The sequence below is a fragment of the Leptonychotes weddellii genome, chromosome 11 (assembly GCF_054177405.1).
Source record: "Leptonychotes weddellii isolate Sample4059 chromosome 11, ASM5417740v2, whole genome shotgun sequence".
NCBI classification, from domain to species: Eukaryota; Metazoa; Chordata; class Mammalia; order Carnivora; family Phocidae; genus Leptonychotes; species Leptonychotes weddellii.
In genome coordinates this window covers 11,745,157-11,762,075 of record NC_138379.1, presented here as the reverse complement: position 1 = coordinate 11,762,075, position 16,919 = coordinate 11,745,157, and the positions used below count along the sequence as shown (strand labels likewise).

The window sequence follows — 16,919 nt, the reverse complement described above, 5'->3', positions numbered from 1 at the left end:
TCTTTTTACTTATTTTGGAGTTGCTACTATTTTAATTTTCATTTATCCCTTGTCTTTTGAATCACATAATCCAGTCAGCTCTGTGTCTTGCTTCCCAGTTGTGTAGATATTTCTCTCTGCCAAAGCATTGGACTTTTCTTAGCAAAATGATTGCATTGTTTCCACACAGAGTTTTCTCGATTGAATTACTCCTGCCCCACACATTCTGCATGGAGCACTGGGTGTTATGCACAAACAATGAATCATGGAACACTACATCTAAAACTAATGATGTAATGTATGCGGATTAACATAAGAATAAAAAAAATGTGAATTACTCCTGCCCCAGAGCCAAGGAGAAGCCCAGGAAAAACCATAAATGAGATAGTGTTTGTCTTTAATGTCAGGAAAGCTTCTTTTGATATTTCCACTCTTACAACTTTTCACACATCTAATTACTTTTTTTTCTTCATGGATCCATGAAAACCTGTGGAATATCAAGGGAAAACATTCTGCCTATTTCATAGACTATTAAGTCTGTCTAGTTATAGTTTGATTTGACCTGGTTTAACCTATTAATTTTCCAAAGAATATTTGGATTATTTTTAAAAGTATAGAATTGTAGTGTGTATACTTGTTCCTATGTATGTGTGCTCATTTTGTCTGTGTGTGTGTGTGTGGTATGGGGGGTTTTGAGGGTCTTCAGGATGGGTCAAAGGAAATATTCAACCCATCAGAAAGAATGCTACACAACAAAACCAAAATCTTTTCTTATTTGTTTTCTTTTCTCAAGAATCTGTAAGATTTTATTGGCAAAAAATATGACTATATTATAGAGCAAGCCCACAAAAAAATATATAGACCTAGATTAGTTATCTACTTGTAAGTTGTTCTTTCTAGAATTCACTTTTCAGCCTACAGAACAATACCTAATATCTTCAAAAATACCTGAAATCTGTTTTACAAATAAGTTCATACAACCCATAAAACAAATGGTTTTAGAAGGGGATTAGAAAAGAAGGATAAATATAACAAAATCAATTCTCAGAAGAGCAAGCTAATATGAACTGAGACAAATGCAGGGATCGGGGTTATAAATGAGGTACTTGAACACATCTCTAATGAGTATCCTGGTGCATTTGTGTGTGTTATTGGTAGAGATATGACCAGCTATCTCCTTCTGTGTATTGACACAAACTCTGAGTGAAGCTTGGTCAAAAGCATGCATTATGTTGAAATGGACAACCAGTAAAACACTGAGTTCTGATATCCATCATTCTGAAGTACTAGAATCTCTTATTTCCTCAGGGTTACTACATTTTCAAAGCCTGGAAGCAAGTAGTAAACATATAAAAACCTGCTCCTTTCAGTCATAAAAGGCACACAGTTCTTTTTCTTATTCTTATTTAGTAGCAAATCTTATTTGAGCAAATCTTTTTAACTTCTAGAGGACTGTATTCTTATTGGAACAACAGAACTAACAGTACTTAACTCACAATATGCACTACTGTGAGATGAAATGATATAATGAACTTAAAACACAAAACAATCTCTTGATAGATTATTTATTATTATCATTATTATTATTTTGTACCAGATAAGATCCCATAAAAATTGATCTCCTTAGGTTCAACATGTGTAAAGCAATTTTTTAATATATGGATTTGTGTATAATGCAAAATTGGTTCACTGAACATCAATGTGTACATTTAGGGCTGAGCCAAATAATCTGTAGAGATCAAGTTACATAGGCCTAAGCCAAATGGTAAGCAGAATAAAAGTTATGCTGTGCATTGAGTGCTGACTTGCCCTCATATTTTATTATATTCTCACTTAATGATACAACATTTTAACCTTAATATGTGTATAAAGAATGGATTGTTTATTCTTTTATCTTTCCTTTTCTTCTGTCCTCCATTCCCCAACCATCTATTTCATCACTGTTAGTCCCTGGCAATAAATAACCCAGGTTCCAGTCCTGATATGGCAGGTCATTATTTTATTGATCTATCTACTCTACCCATGAAGGTTACTCTAGATAATGATGCATATTGGACTGTACTGCATGTGTTTGGTTCTGTTTGTCTTTCCCCATTTCAGAGTTTTCTGAAGCTAATGTAAAAGGAAATTTCCAAAATGGAGCAAACAAGCCTAATTAAGAGTCTTTTTTTTAAAAAATAGGATCAGGAGGCCATAAGTGAGGAAGAATTTGTGCACGTCTTCATTGGAGAAATCATGAACATTTTTTTAAATTTTCAGAGAGCTGCAAGCCCTTGGCCTGGACTTAACTTTCTCCTAGCCATGATACCTGAATCATCTGCATTCTTTACTTCTAAAGGAGCTCCAATCCCTCATTTGCCTATTAACCCAACCAATCCCAGTAACCCTAAATCCAATTTGTTTTGCATAGAGGACATGAAAGAGAATTACACTCACAGCCTTTCACCTATATAACTCTGCTTCTCTTTGTCTTCCTGGGAACACAATTTAGGTTTCTACCTGAATCTGTGTCTCCCAAATTGCAATTCTAATTGCCCAAATAAATGTATGTTTTTGTTTTCAGTGAATTATTTCTTAGTCAGTACTACCCTAATACTATTCCATGTTATATTATTTTTCTTCAGAAAGCAAGATGAGCACAAGGCAGGCAGAGTTTCTGAATTGCTCTGAGTAGAGCATTATGGAGCCTCCAGAGAAACTGCTTGACACAAGCCAACACAAAGATAAGAAGTAAAGTTATATCCAGAAAATGCCCACAGGCACCAGGGTCAGTACCATGGAGAGCAACACAGTGAAAATCTGTTCAGAAATGCCTCTGGGAATATAATTTTTCAGAGTTTCAAAGACCTATTAATTCTTGTGTTGTCATATGTTATATTCTGCTCTTCTGAATCAACTTCCCCTCATTGATAGGCATAAAATAAGTGACTCCTAGAACTTAAAATGTATATATGTTTTTGCCAGAATTTCAAAATAATTAATTAATTCATTCTTTTTTTTCTTTCTTTCTTTCTTTCTTTCTTTCTTTCTTTCTTTCTTTCTTTCTTTCTTTTTCTTTCTTTCTTTCTTTCTTTCTTTCTTTCTTTCTTTCTTTCTTTCTTTCTTTCTTTCTTTCTTTCTCTTTCTTTCTTCTTTCTTTCTTTTTCTTCTTTCTTTCTAAAATCCACTTCTTACATCCCTGATGGTTCAATGTATATTTAAGTTCTACTCCCCTTGCAAATATATAAAATGTTCTAATACATATTGAGATTTTCAAAATAATTTTAAAGAATTGACCTAAACGTGCTTGAATAATTGGTTTATAAATCTCTGCATTTTATTTCATCTTTAGATACTGGAGAAGAATCAGCAGAGTGAGTACCTCAGGAGGGAGCTCTCCTGATTTGACCTAAAACTAATTTACAGCCACTGAGATCTAATGTTCAGTGAATTAACCATGCCATTTTCATTGGAGAATGTTCCACCAACTGTGCTTTGGGGTGGTTATATGCTTTTTAAATTTATTCCACTTAATTTCATCCTTAGACTATATTTTCTCTAGCAGCATAAGTTAATTGTGATTACTACAAAATAATTTAACTACCTTTAGTCTTATTGTACATTATTCATGAGCAGAATTCCACTTGAGAACAAAAACAATTCAGTTGAAGTTAATGAAATCTTTATGTTTCAGTGAAATTTATTGAGTCTCTTTTTGGTGCCTTTATATTTTCCACTATATTCTTATGAAGGAATAGCCCAGTTTATGATTGCATGTCCCAATGATGAGTAGTTTTCTAACTTTCAAAAACCTTTTCACTCTAAAATGGACTAGATTTATCTGATTGAATTAAAGTAACCATCGTGGGCCATATTTTGATATCATTAGGAGAAAATCTGAACTTACAGTGGAAACTCTAAGAGCAGTTTTTCTTATTATTTAAATAGCACAATCAAAAGACAATGCAGCATTTTTATGCAATGCAACCAAAGAAATAAAGTAATAATTTGACTGTATTTTTTTAGTGCAGGGAAATTGCAGGCCAGTGATTAGTATTAAGAAGTGCCCAAAGACGGGCGCCTGGGTGGCTCAGTTGGTTAAGCAACTGCCTTCAGCTCAGGTCATGATCCTGGAGTCCCAGGATCGAGTCCCGCATCGGGCTCCCTGCTCAGCGAGGAGCCTGCTTCTCCCTCTGACCCTCCCCCCTCTCATGTACTCTCTCTCATTCTCGCTCTCTCAAATAAATAAGTAAATCTTTAAAAAAAAAAGAAGTGCCCAAAGACAACCAATTTTTTAGAGTAATTTTTATTTCTTTTTACTAACAGTTTGCTCCAAACTGAAATTTATCATGGTCATCCTCATTAATATATGTTGGGATATTTGGAGTTTTTTTGTTTGTTTGTTTGTTCCTTGTTGGGCTGGTTATATATGTGCACATGGCAATATCAGAGACTGCTCACTCAAAAAAGTAAAATGAAGCTAATGTATGACTTTGAACCATGTATGACACTGGGGTATTTCACATTATTTTTTGTATTCCTCATTATAGTCTGAATTATGTAATAGTTTATGGAGTCTATAAATGTGGACAATGAAGCTTTAAGAGGTTAGCAATAATCTCAACATTCATAAATGGATGGAAAGGGAGAAGGTTAATTTTGTTTACTGAGTTCTTATTAAAAGTTATTGGCATATAAAAAAGGAAGACATTAAAGTTAATGAGAAAAATGTTTGGATAGTGTCTTTGCTTAAACTGGAAGATTGATTTCTCATAGAACATTGGCCAGATTACTCAGATTTTAAATGCTATACATTGATTCTAAATAACCATAATTAAAGTGGAATAACCAAATATAAGGACACATTTCACTTAATATCAAACCTCTGACCATTAGAAGTATTTAGGTAACTGGTTTTCTTTTTATATTCAGATTGTTACTGCTGTAGAAACACAATTTGAATCAAAACAGTTCACCATTCAGTTATACTTCTCCATGCTTCTACATATTTCTTGTTCCATTATTCCAACCAGGGAATGCATAATATTTCTTCCTTTCATCACTTATGATTTCAATTATTTGACAAATTGAGAAAATGTGGTCAAGAATATATTTCATGTTTCAATCACAATAATTCTGTCACTGGACTGCATTCACATATCCTTTTTACTTCAGCTAACAGCAGTGATTATAATAGCATTTCTCCTCAGATATCAGGATGAGAGTTTAAGAGCTATTGTGGGTGAAACATCTGTGATAATCTAAAAAATGAGGCAGAATCCTACCTGAAGGAAGGCACATTTTGCTAAAACTGATGAAAAATTATTTCAAAATGATTTGGAATCAAGAATGCTGGACCACATATTTATATTAACTGCAAAATATATTTCTCAAAATATTCATAAACATAAATTAGGTAATCAGTAATCTGTCACCTTGCATACTTTTTTCTTTTTTTATTGGGATGAGAATTCAAAATGCATCTTCTCACTACTGGCCTCCAGGACACCTCATCTTCTTGTTCTGCTCACAGGCATGGGATGCAGCTCTGGACTGACTGGGAATCAAGATATCTGTCCTCCACACGATATTACTTTCTGATGCTAATAAATTACCTAGATTGTCTTGATCTGAATCTCTTTTATTGAAAATCAGGGGTTTGGATAGATATGTGATATCCACTTTAAGTTTTTTATCTAACAATTAACTTCAAGTCAATTTGTTTTAGGCAAATACATCTCTCTGTAAACAGTATGCCATCTTCTAAATTAGGAATCAGCACGGGCTGTAATAAGGTAAGGAGAAAATTGATCAATGAATCATAAAATTATTAACCTCTGTTTAAGTACTGTTCACTGTTGAACACTCTGAACTGATAATTATTTTTGCTTTGCTAAAAACAAGAGAGAGGTCAGGAAGTCTGATAACAGTACTAAAGCCATAGTAGGAGAAGATGGATTTTTTTTTCTTCTTGATGAAATTAGAGTTGAATGATAATTTAAAACAGAATAAGTTTCTTATAGTCTACACTGTTTAAAAATGTTACACCAATTACGTCTAAAAAAATCTTAAAGGCATAAAAGTTTTGAGTTTTTAGTAGATTTGATGGCTTCTAAATAACTTTGCTACAGTAGCATTCTGTGTTTTTAAAATATTCATCCAGAGTGCCCAGACATGGTTGTTACATCAGATCAGACAAAGGTGGAAGCTGTGCTACAGTGTTTGAATCTCACTGAGTGTCAGTTAATTCCTCAGCACTGGCTAAAACAGCTCCCGGAGTGCATTCTGTCTCTCCTACACTCTTTCCCTGTATATAAATAATGTCTCAAGATTGTGCAAAAGATACAAATCTGTGAATCTTTGATCCATTCCTTAATGTAACATCTAGTTGCTGAGTGTTGAAACAAATCTCTCTTGGAGCTACATTCTGTATCATCTTCTTTTGTTGGACTTTATTGCCTAGATCATGTATAAAATACTGAAGTTCCTAGGAAAAGTCATGAAATATAAACAGTGCAAATATACTTGGGCAATTTATTTTTATCTTTCATTTATCACTTGCCATCACAAATTTATATTAATTTAAAATAATTTTTTTGTTTAGTTTGTAAAATGTAAATAGGAGAAATGAATAAATTGGCTCTTTATTTTTTTGCAACTTGAATCCTTTGACAGTCTCTTTGTTGCATTGTTTTCAACCATTCTTTGCTTTTAATGTGCCTGAAACTATTTTAGTTCAAAATGTGCAATTGATAGTGTTTGTCCACAAGGCAAGGAAGATCATCCTTTATTTTTTATTTTATTTTTTAGAGAGGGAAAGATAGAGAGAGAGGTGGGAGGAGAAGCAGAGAGGGAGAGAGAGAATCTTAAGCAGGCTCCATGCCCAGTGCAGAACCTGACACAGGACTCTATCTCACAACCCTGAGATCATGACCTGAGCCGACATCAAGAGTTGGGCACTTAACCAACTGAGGCACCCAGGCACTCCAAAAACTGATGTATTTTTAATAAATTTTCATTCCTGAGGATACACTCCCAAATAAAACAGAATTTGTCCAGATCATCCTGAAAGAAAAACAGTTGACCCTATGGATAAACACGTGCATTTTAAAATGTGCAAAAAATTTTAATTATGTAAATTATACTCCTTTTGTTATCTAATTAATGCAACTAACAAAAATTATTTCTTTAACGTCAAACTAACATTTGAATATTCCATAATCATTGACGGTAATGTTGAAAATTACATCATTTTTCCCATTATAGAATTATTTACAATAGATTTCTAAAATAAGAGAAATAAAAAAGAAGCATAAATCTAGGTATCAGGAATAAATATTACTTATTCAATGATACCAATTTGCTTTTTGGTAAATTTTATAGTATTGTTGCCATGCTGCTAATATCTATGCAGATTCACGTTTTCTTTCTTTTCAGATATTTAACCCATCTGTTTACAATATATGCCAGTCTGAAACACATGGAGATCCAGAGGAATGTCTCAGAATTCATTCTTTTGGGATTTTTGTATGACCAGAACATGCAAGTGTTTTGCTTTGTGCTCTTCTTATTCTGTTATGTTGCCCTGTTGGCAGGAAACCTTCTGATCCTTGTCTCCATTCGATGCAGCCCTCTTTTTCACCAACCCATGTACTACTTCCTCAGCCACTTATCCACTATGGACATCTGCTATACCTCTAACGTTACACCCAAATTAATTGGTGACCTGCTAGTGGAAAGAAAAACCATCTCCTATGGTAATTGCATGTTACAGGTCTTTACAATGCACTTCTTTGGAATGATTGAAGTTTTAATCCTTACAGTCATGGCCTTTGATCGCTATGCTGCCATCTGCAAACCTCTCCACCACCTGCTTATCATGAACAGGACAAGGTGCAGTCTCCTACTCTTAGCTGCTTGGGCTGGTGGGGCTGTCCACTCCTTTCCTCAATTTTTTATGGTAATCCGGTTGCCCTTCTGTGGTCCTAATGAGACTGATCACTACTTTTGTGATATCTTCCCTTTGCTGAAAGTTGCCTGCACTGATACGTACATCACTGGTGTCCTTGTGGTTGCCTTTTCAGGTATGGTTGCCTTAGTAACCTTTATTGTCTTATTTGTTTCTTATGGGATAATATTGTTCACTTTAAGAAATCTCTCAGCTGAGGGAAGACGCAAAGCCCTCTCCACCTGTGGGTCTCATATCACTGTGGTCATCTTATTTTTTGGGCCTGTAATCTTTATCTACCTTAGACCACCTACTACTTTTCCTGAGGACAAAATATTTGCTCTATTTTACACCATCATTGCTCCTATGTTCAATCCCCTAATCTATACTCTGAGAAATTCAGAGATGAAAAACACCATGAGAAAAATTTGGTGTCAAACATCAGAGCTCAACATCTTTTTAGCAAAACAGAGGGGCAGCTAGATGTGGATGGGGGAGGGAGGAAACAATCTCACAGAATAATTGTTCCACTGGTATCAAGTTATGAGTGACAGAACTTAGGACTTAGAGTTTAATAATAGCTACAAAGAAATATTAATTTAACCATACAAAAAATACGTTTAAAACTTAGTTAATTTTGTGGGCTTTGAGATGGTATGAACAAGTTTACACACACAAAATCAGTTACACGCACAGTTAAGACAATGTTATATAAAATGTGAATTTTGATGTAAAAAAGAAAACTTTAATAGTAATTGTATTAGAAAATTCAGTTTTAGTGGCTAGACCACATGATGAAACATTCTGTCTGGCAAAGGAGTAGTTAAAATCTCTAATTTTGAGATCAAGTTTTGATTCATGATAGCATCTTCACTTAAATGATCTCAAGTCGTATTTATAAATTAATACACATCAAGAAGTTTGCATAATAGGATCTGATTTAAAGTGATTCTCTGGTTTTAACTCTCTTGACTTCACTTTGGAAATAAAAATAAACTAGTAAAGATAAAGTGAAATCAGTTACTTGGGATACTAAAAATACACTCACTGCTCTTCTACATATTGGCCCATTAAAAAAGTCCATAAAGGAACTGAATCATAAAATGCCAGAAATTAGTAGGAAAGTCACTGTTTATCAGATCCAAAGTCCTTCTTATGAACACAAGAAAAACATAAGCAAAAAACAAATAAGAGCTCAAACAAACAAACTTCAATCAAAAAACCCTGTAACACAAATCATGGAAATGAAGGGAAAAGGCAAATCATCTTTGTAAATAACATGAAGAGGAGATGCATGAGATATATTTCCTAGAGGAACCTGAAAAAAAAAATTTGATGTGATGTGTTTATTTGGATCTCTAACAAGATACAAAAATAAATGATTTCTTAGAAAATTGAGCAAATATCATGGAGATAGAAGAGTTTGTTTAACAGGATTATATGAATAGGATGATGATGAAAATACACAAAGAATTTTAGTCCATGAAAATGCAATACTAAAGTTACAGTGATTATACAGGCCCTATATACAGAAGGATGGAAGTGTAGAAAAATTGATGAGGGAGATGTAATTCATTAGAGTTTTTATAGCAGAGGGGCGCTGGACAGATTACTAGTTTGTCAAGTTACTAATAAAACAAAAATATTGCCAGATTAAAAGCTCCAGCTTTACCCTTTATTTAATGTTTTATTTTTACCAAATTTACTCACTTTACCTTTAATCAGATAGATCACTACATATGTGATGTGAAGCCCCTTTTGGAACTGGTGTGCAAAGACATACATATTGTTAGTATTTTAGGTAATTTAGCTAATTCAAGGATGGTGGTGGCAGCCTTTTTTGTTGTCCTGGTGGCTTCTTCTATACTCATTTAGGATCTAATCCTCTGCAGGGCAATGCAAAGCTCTCTCCACCTGCAGCTCTCACATAATGGTGGTAGTTTTATTCTTCATGCCCTGTATCCATACTTATGTTCTACCTGCAGAGAGTGAGAATGGGTATAAGGAAATTTCCGTATTTTATACTGTGATTGTCCCCATGCCAAATCCTCTCATCTATACTCTGAGAAAGATGGAGATGAAAATCGCCATGGGGTAGGTGTGGTCTAAAATAGCACATTCAGAATTCATGTGAATAAGGTGGTATTCTTTGTAGTTTCGATCCTACGTACCAAAGGCATTTATCTCTTGAATAGTTATAGAAAGCATATAAGCTTTGTCTGGGCACTTGGGCTAAATTACCTCTGACTGACGTTACATGAACCAAAGAAGCAAGTTACTGTGAATCAGACTGCAATCTGTCACCTTAAAAGATCCATCTAGTTCCACGTGTGACCACTTGCATGTGAGGAAGCAAGAAATGCCCTTCTGAAGCATATCACTGATCATATCACTCCCTTATCCAAAAATGTGTAAGGAATCCTATTTTCCTTGGAATAAAACTAACTTCCCTGCTTGTTTATCAGAAATCTTCCATAAATCATCTGAGTCTAATTTGCCAATCTTAGAAGTCACTATGTTGGTAGAAAGTATGGTGTTAAAATCACAGGCTTTTGGGTCAGGGAGAGCAGGGTGAATACTGACAGATTTTATCTCTGGGTCTTGACAATTCACTTTAATTTTATTAGTCTCCCTTTTAAAAGTATCTATAAAATGGTGTAATATTGTCCTTCATAAAGATGTAATGTTACTTTGGCTAACACATGTGAAGTTTTAATGTGGCACATGACTACCAGAAACTCATGTTAGTTATTTTTCCTCTTTGTTTGCTTTTCTCTTTGCATGTCCCTTTGCTCAGATGCTTTCATCCAGCTACACTGGGTCCATCTACATTCTCCAAACACACTCTAGGATCTATCAACATTAAGCTATCTCTTCTGCTTAGGATTCCCTACTCCCATGCTTGAGGATCCATGTCTTACCTATAATTCACACTCATGATGTCATCTTATTCAGGAAGATTTTTCAGATATGTCAACAGACCAGAATTATTTCTGATTCCTTCCCTGTTCGTCATTGCTATGCAGCTGTACATTTACTCCTTTTCAAATAATCCTGTGCCGTATATGAGTGTTTCTTCTTTCAAATTGTGTTTTTCAGTTTGACGGAGCCAGAAGATTATCTGGCTTTTTTTTTTTCTATATGTATCTTTTTTTCCTATCTATAAACCTGGCACTAATTAAGATGTAAGTAAACTGTTCCTGAATTAAATTCAAAGATACTGTTTTCCCTTTTTATTTGACTGCATATATTGTCCTTACATATTTAGAACTCTCCCTACGTCACAAACAATCATGCATTAATGATAAAATAAGTATTGTCAGAAAGGCTAAAAGTTTAACATGTGTTCCCATGTGCCTCTTAGGGAGGTAATGAAATCTAGCAGATTCCCAGGCCCCCTAGAATATCTTATTATTTGTTTATTTTCTACAATAAAGAGGCACTACTATTTTAATGATTGTTTATATCCATGTCCATTGAATCATACAATCCAATCTCAGCTTCGTGTTTTGGTTCCCATTTGTCTGGACATTTCTCTCTGACCAAACACTTGTGTTCTCTTAACAGAATGATTGGATTGCTTCCAAACAGAGTTTGCTTGACTTAGGTATTCCTGCCCCAGAGCCAAGACAAAATCCAAGAAAAACCATGGAGGCAATAGTGCCTGTCTGTGGATGACAAGGTCATCTTTGGATGTTTCAACTCTTAGAACTTTTCACACATATAACTAATACTTTTTTTTTTTTGAGCCATGAAAATCTCTGAAATGTCAGGGAAAACACCCTGCCCATTCCACAGAAATTCCTCTGACTGGTTATTTATTCATAGTTCTGTTTGCTCTGGTTTAATGTAACATTTTTCCAAAAAGTATTTGGATTATTTTTAAGTATAAAGATGTAGTGGGTGTATTGTACCTATGTGTGCGTGAGATTGTGTCTGTGTGTGTGGTAATGGGGACCGTGGGGGTCTTGAGGACACATCAGGAGGAATAACCACTAGAAAGAATGTTATGCAACAAAACCAAAAACCTTTTTATTATCTTTCATTTTTTTCTCAACGATCCACAAGATTTTATGAGAAAAAAGATATGAGGATATTATATAATAAGCCAACAAAAAAATGCACTGTAATAAGATTATTTATCTACCTGCCAGGTGTTCTTTCTAGGATTCATTTTCCAGCCTGCAGCACAATGTCTACTATATTTTTTTAAGATTTTTTATTTATTCATTTGAGAGAGAAATGGGCAGGGGGAGGGGCAGAGGGAGAAGGCGAAGCAAATTTCCTGATGAGCAGGGTGCCTGACATGGGGTTTGATCCCAGGATGCCGGGATCATGACCTGAGCCAAAGGTAAACGCTCAGCTGACTGAGGTGCCCCACAATGTCTACTATGTTCAAAAATATCTGTCAGGTAAATGCCTAGAAGACTTTCATAGGATGTTTTGCTCTGCATGTGAGTTTAAACACAAAATATTTAAGGAATATTTATGTTTACAAATGTGTAGTTTAAGAAATCCTATCCATTTCTACCGGGATTTATCACTAATTTAAAAGTACATCATCACTACCTTTTGTTAAGGGAATATCTTAACCTGCTAAGGAACACGCATACTACCCAAGCACCCTATATTAGACTCAATATTCAGAAATTATCAGACTGGGGGAAGCTTAGACATCTTGGATGGGCCATAAGGGAAAGACTGGAGTCCAAAGTCAGCTGTGGGCGACATAGTTCTATGTGACTTCTGCCTCAGCACCCTCTCCAGGTCCTTCACCTTTTCTTCAAACCTTCATCTGTGTCTAGGCGTCCACTGAGAAGGCTGGTTGAGACACTTCAAGACTCTTTTAGTATTCTCTTCAACACCAGAGAGATGCCCAGGATTATGTTATCACATATCCTCATTATTTCAAAGCAATCTTTTTGTCTTGTTTTTTTTTTTCTTATTGTGAAAGGTTGCCCCATCTTGTTAATCATCCATCATTTCACATATTTATCTTTCTAAAAAAATTTAAGTTCTACTCCCTTAGCAAATTTCAATTATATAACCATTTTATCAATTATAGTCATCACATTACACATTCGATTCTCAGACCTTACTCATAGCTAAATGTTTATAACCTTCTACCAACCTCTCCTGTTCCTCCAACTCCTCAGCCTCTGGAAACTCCTTTTCTACTTTCTGATTCTATGAGATGGATTTTTTTTTTTTTAAGATAGCACATACAAGTGATACAATGCACTATCTGTCTTTCCTTGGCTTATTTTGCTTAACATAATGCCCTCAAGTTCTACCCCTGCTGTCATAAGTGACAGTATTTCCTTCTTTCTCATGGTTAATATATATATCTTTTATTTATATAAAAGATATATATATATATCTCCACTTATCCACTTAGGTTGTTCCATATCATGGCTTTTGTGAATAATCTACACACAAAAAATCTTAGTTTCAAATAGTTCATTCTTTACTCTGTACCTAAATAATCAAATTTCTCAAAGCATTTAGATTTTATTAAATACCACTTAGACTAGTTGCTTCATCTGAAAGTACACAAAATAGTCTTATTTTACTTCATGTTCAGATATTTTTACCGTAAAATGAACTATAATCTGAATTGGGTCCCTCATAAGGAAAATTGGACAATCAGCTAAATCAGAGGGAGTTGGGGGGTCTTTCCTAGATATGGGTCCCAACATTTCAGTCCAGTTCAATATTGCAGCTACAGTGATTAGAGTATGTTTTCGTTCTCACATTCAGGTGGTGCTGAGGGGATATGACATGCCATCGCATTATGGTGAAGAAATTTAAGCTCCTGAGTCAGTAAGACCCGGTTATGACAGGTGGGCTGTGTGGCTTTGAACATAGTCTACAGGGCGGTCTAATTCTTGGTAAATAGTGTTAAAAAGACAATCACAGGCCCGAAATGGAGTCATTTAGGTTAAGGGCCCAAGTCAGCAAAGCAAGGCTTACTACCTAACTGCCTTTTCAACCCCTTCAGGGATATAACTTTAGCCAGTCAATATGGAATTTCCTGGTCAGCAGTAGAAAATTTACTGATAGACCCCGTCTGTCCCCCTTAGGAGGGCAACTTTGCCTAAAACAGTGCATTCTTTGTTAATAATTTCCTTTTCTATGCTGCTTCTCTGCCTTTAAAAACTTTTATTTTTCTGCAGTTCTCTGTTCTCTGTACCTCTTTTCTATTTCCTAGGTAGGATGCTGCCTGATTCATGAATCATTCAAAAAAGCCAGTTGGAGCTTTTAAATTACTCAGTTGAATTTTTGGGTTTAACAGTAGTAAGTATCCTATAAGTGCTTATATTTTGTTATTTTATTAAGATTTTAGAGAATTTAAGTACCTTATCCAGAGATGTTAAGCAGTAGAACTAGTAAGGGGTATCCAGGCTCTCTGAGTTTCAAGTTTCCAAAAACTGTGCTGCCTGCCTGTCCATAGGCAGCAGTAACCATTCTTTTTTTTTTTTAATGTTATGTTAATCACCATATATTACATCATTAGTTTTTGATTACATCATTAGTTTTTGATGTAGTGTTCTATGATTCATTGTTTGCGTATAACACCTAGTGCTCCATTCAGTACGTGCCCTCTTTAATACCCATCACCAGGCTAACCCATCCTCCCACCCCCTTCCCCTCTAGAACCTTCAGTTTGTTTCTCAGAGTCCATAGTCTCTCATGGTTCATCACCCCCTCCGATTTCCCCCACTTCGTTTTTCCCTTCCTACTATCTTCTTTTTTCTTCTTTTAACATATAATATATTATTTGTTTCAGAGGTACAGGACTGTGATTCATCAGTCTTACACAATTCACAGCGCTCACCATAGTACATACCCTCCCCAATGTCTATCAGCCAGCCACCCCATCCCTCCCACCCTCCACCACTCCAGCAACCCTATAAGTCAGAGAAAGACATGTATCATATGATCTTACTGATATGAGGAATTCTTAATCTCAGTAACCATTCTGTTTTTGTTTTTTTAACTCAATTTTTTTTAAAGCCAACTTAACTACATCGTTAATTTCAGATGCAGTGTTGAATAATTTATCAGTTGCTTATAACACCCAGTGCTCATCACATCCAGTGCCCTCCTTAATGCCTGTCACCCAGTTATCCCATCCCCCCACCCACTTTCCCTCCAGCAACCCTCGTAACTTTAAAAAAGAAGCACAGGTGTTTAGCTCCTTCTTCAGCTGGGGCCACCTATTCATAAGGAAATGGAGATGATGTTCTCCTTTTTGTCCTGAAGCCAATTTGGGGCTTGAATGGCACTTGTTTCTGAGGAGCAGGGGTGTGCCCTGATGTCATGTTTTCCCTAGAAGGAAGAAAGAATCTTGGAAGCCATTGCTTGCCCTGCAGATTGGCCTGGCTCCACTCACTAACCATCCTCAAGGTTGCCAGTGTTTATCCTCCTTCACGTGTGCAACGTCTTTGGATTGGATTGCCAAGCACTGTTACCATTTTATACCCCCAAATTTTAAACTTAATTTATTTTTTTTATTATTTTTTAAAGATTTTATTTATTTATTTGACAGAGAGAGAGACAGCTAGAGAGGGAACACAAGCAGGGGGAGTGGGAGAGGGAGAAGCAGGCTTCCTGTGGAGCAGGGAGCCCGATGTAGGGCTCGATCCCAGGATCCCAGGATCCCGGGATCATGACCTGAGCCGAAGGCAGATGCTTAACGACTGAGCCACCCAGGCACCCCTGAACTTAATTTAATGTTTTGTTTTCACTGCTATCATTTAGTTTTGGGCTTTCCTAAATTGTAAATTCTATGATAGATTTATGAAATAACAAATGTATAATGATCTCTGTACCACAATTATACCTAAAACATAAGAATGGGCAGTACACCATGTTTTACTTAAACATATTCCCTCTAAAGATTTGTTACTGTATTAAGACTTTCTCAAGAGTTCCTTCTTTGTATGTAATTAGTTGTTTATCAAACTACTTACTGTTCGTGTAAATATGCTTTTCACAGGCTCTCCATTCAATTCATCCAAATAATCAAACCAAAATTGGGGTCAGCTCAAATCTAACTTGAGAGATTTCACACAGAATTTTTAGGCCTATTGAAAGTAGGCTCCTGGCACGTGAGACTCTGCAGAATGCTTAATCTATCCAGAATGCTAAGATTCCTGCCCCATGTGCCTCATCCAATTGGGTATATGATGTGAGAAGTCTGGCCTTAGATTTTTTGGACCTGACCCTGAAATGGCTCTGAAACTTCACTTCAAGTCCAAGGACTCTTCCTTACTTGAGTTTAATTGGTCATCTGCTTTTTTGAAATATCTAAGACTAAGATATCTGACATATCTAAGACACCATATGGTCATGTCACATATTATTTCTCTAAGACGAGGTATGATACCATATCTACTGATGCTAGCTCTATATTTAACTGATGACACTTGGGTGTCATGCAATTTCTTGGAATTTTGAACAAATATCTGAATGTAGTATTGATGAAACAAAGCTTATTGTAGCTTGACTAGATACTGTCAAACTGTATTTCAATGTTTTTGTACAATTTTACACTTCTACTAGCAATATATAAGTTCCAGTCTTCATATTGGTAATTTGTGTTTTTTCTCTTTCTTTTCTATTTATTGATCTTGATAAGTTTTCCTTAGTTTTATTAATCGTTTCAGAGGACCAACCTTTGCTTTTGAGGGGGAACAGAATATGTGACCCCAGAATATGCCCCTTTAGCATGTAGATGATTTTGAGCTGAAGGCAAGCGAGGTCTAACAGACCCAGGAAGAGTTATTTTACCTCTCCTTTAAGTGCCTAAAAGAATTAGGTAGAGGACCTGTATCGGGAAGAGAGCTAACAAGATATAACTTTTTACATCAGAAAGACTTATCTGACTGGCAGGACAAACATCTGTTTGCCAAACATTTGTTATTCTATCTTCTTGTGTATTGTCTTCTTCCCCTTTGAAGCTCTAGACTTCTACCCCTTTCTCCTCAGCTCAGGATGGCATAAATCT

At 35.5% G+C, this 16,919-nt stretch overlaps 1 protein-coding gene across 1 annotated transcript; it reads left to right on the top strand.

The window, feature by feature from the left end:
* Window positions 1-7,438: 7,438 nt before the first annotated feature.
* Window positions 7,439-10,004, top strand: LOC102730397 (olfactory receptor 4P4-like). The gene is made up of 2 exons (XM_006728606.2): window positions 7,439-8,154; window positions 9,827-10,004. Exons 1-2 carry the CDS (start codon window positions 7,439-7,441, stop codon window positions 10,002-10,004), a joined length of 894 nt encoding a protein of 297 aa, XP_006728669.2.
* Window positions 10,005-16,919: the final 6,915 nt, after the last annotated feature.

Bases quoted from the DNA above. Each gene is read 5' to 3' on its own strand.
- LOC102730397 (XM_006728606.2), top strand. From the start codon at position 7,439: ATGGAGATCCAGAGGAATGTCTCAGAATTCATTCTTTTGGGATTTTTG. The intron at 8,155-9,826 runs GTCTCATATCAC...CTCCACCTGCAG, and splicing joins AAAGCCCTCTCCACCTGTGG to CTCTCACATAATGGTGGTAG.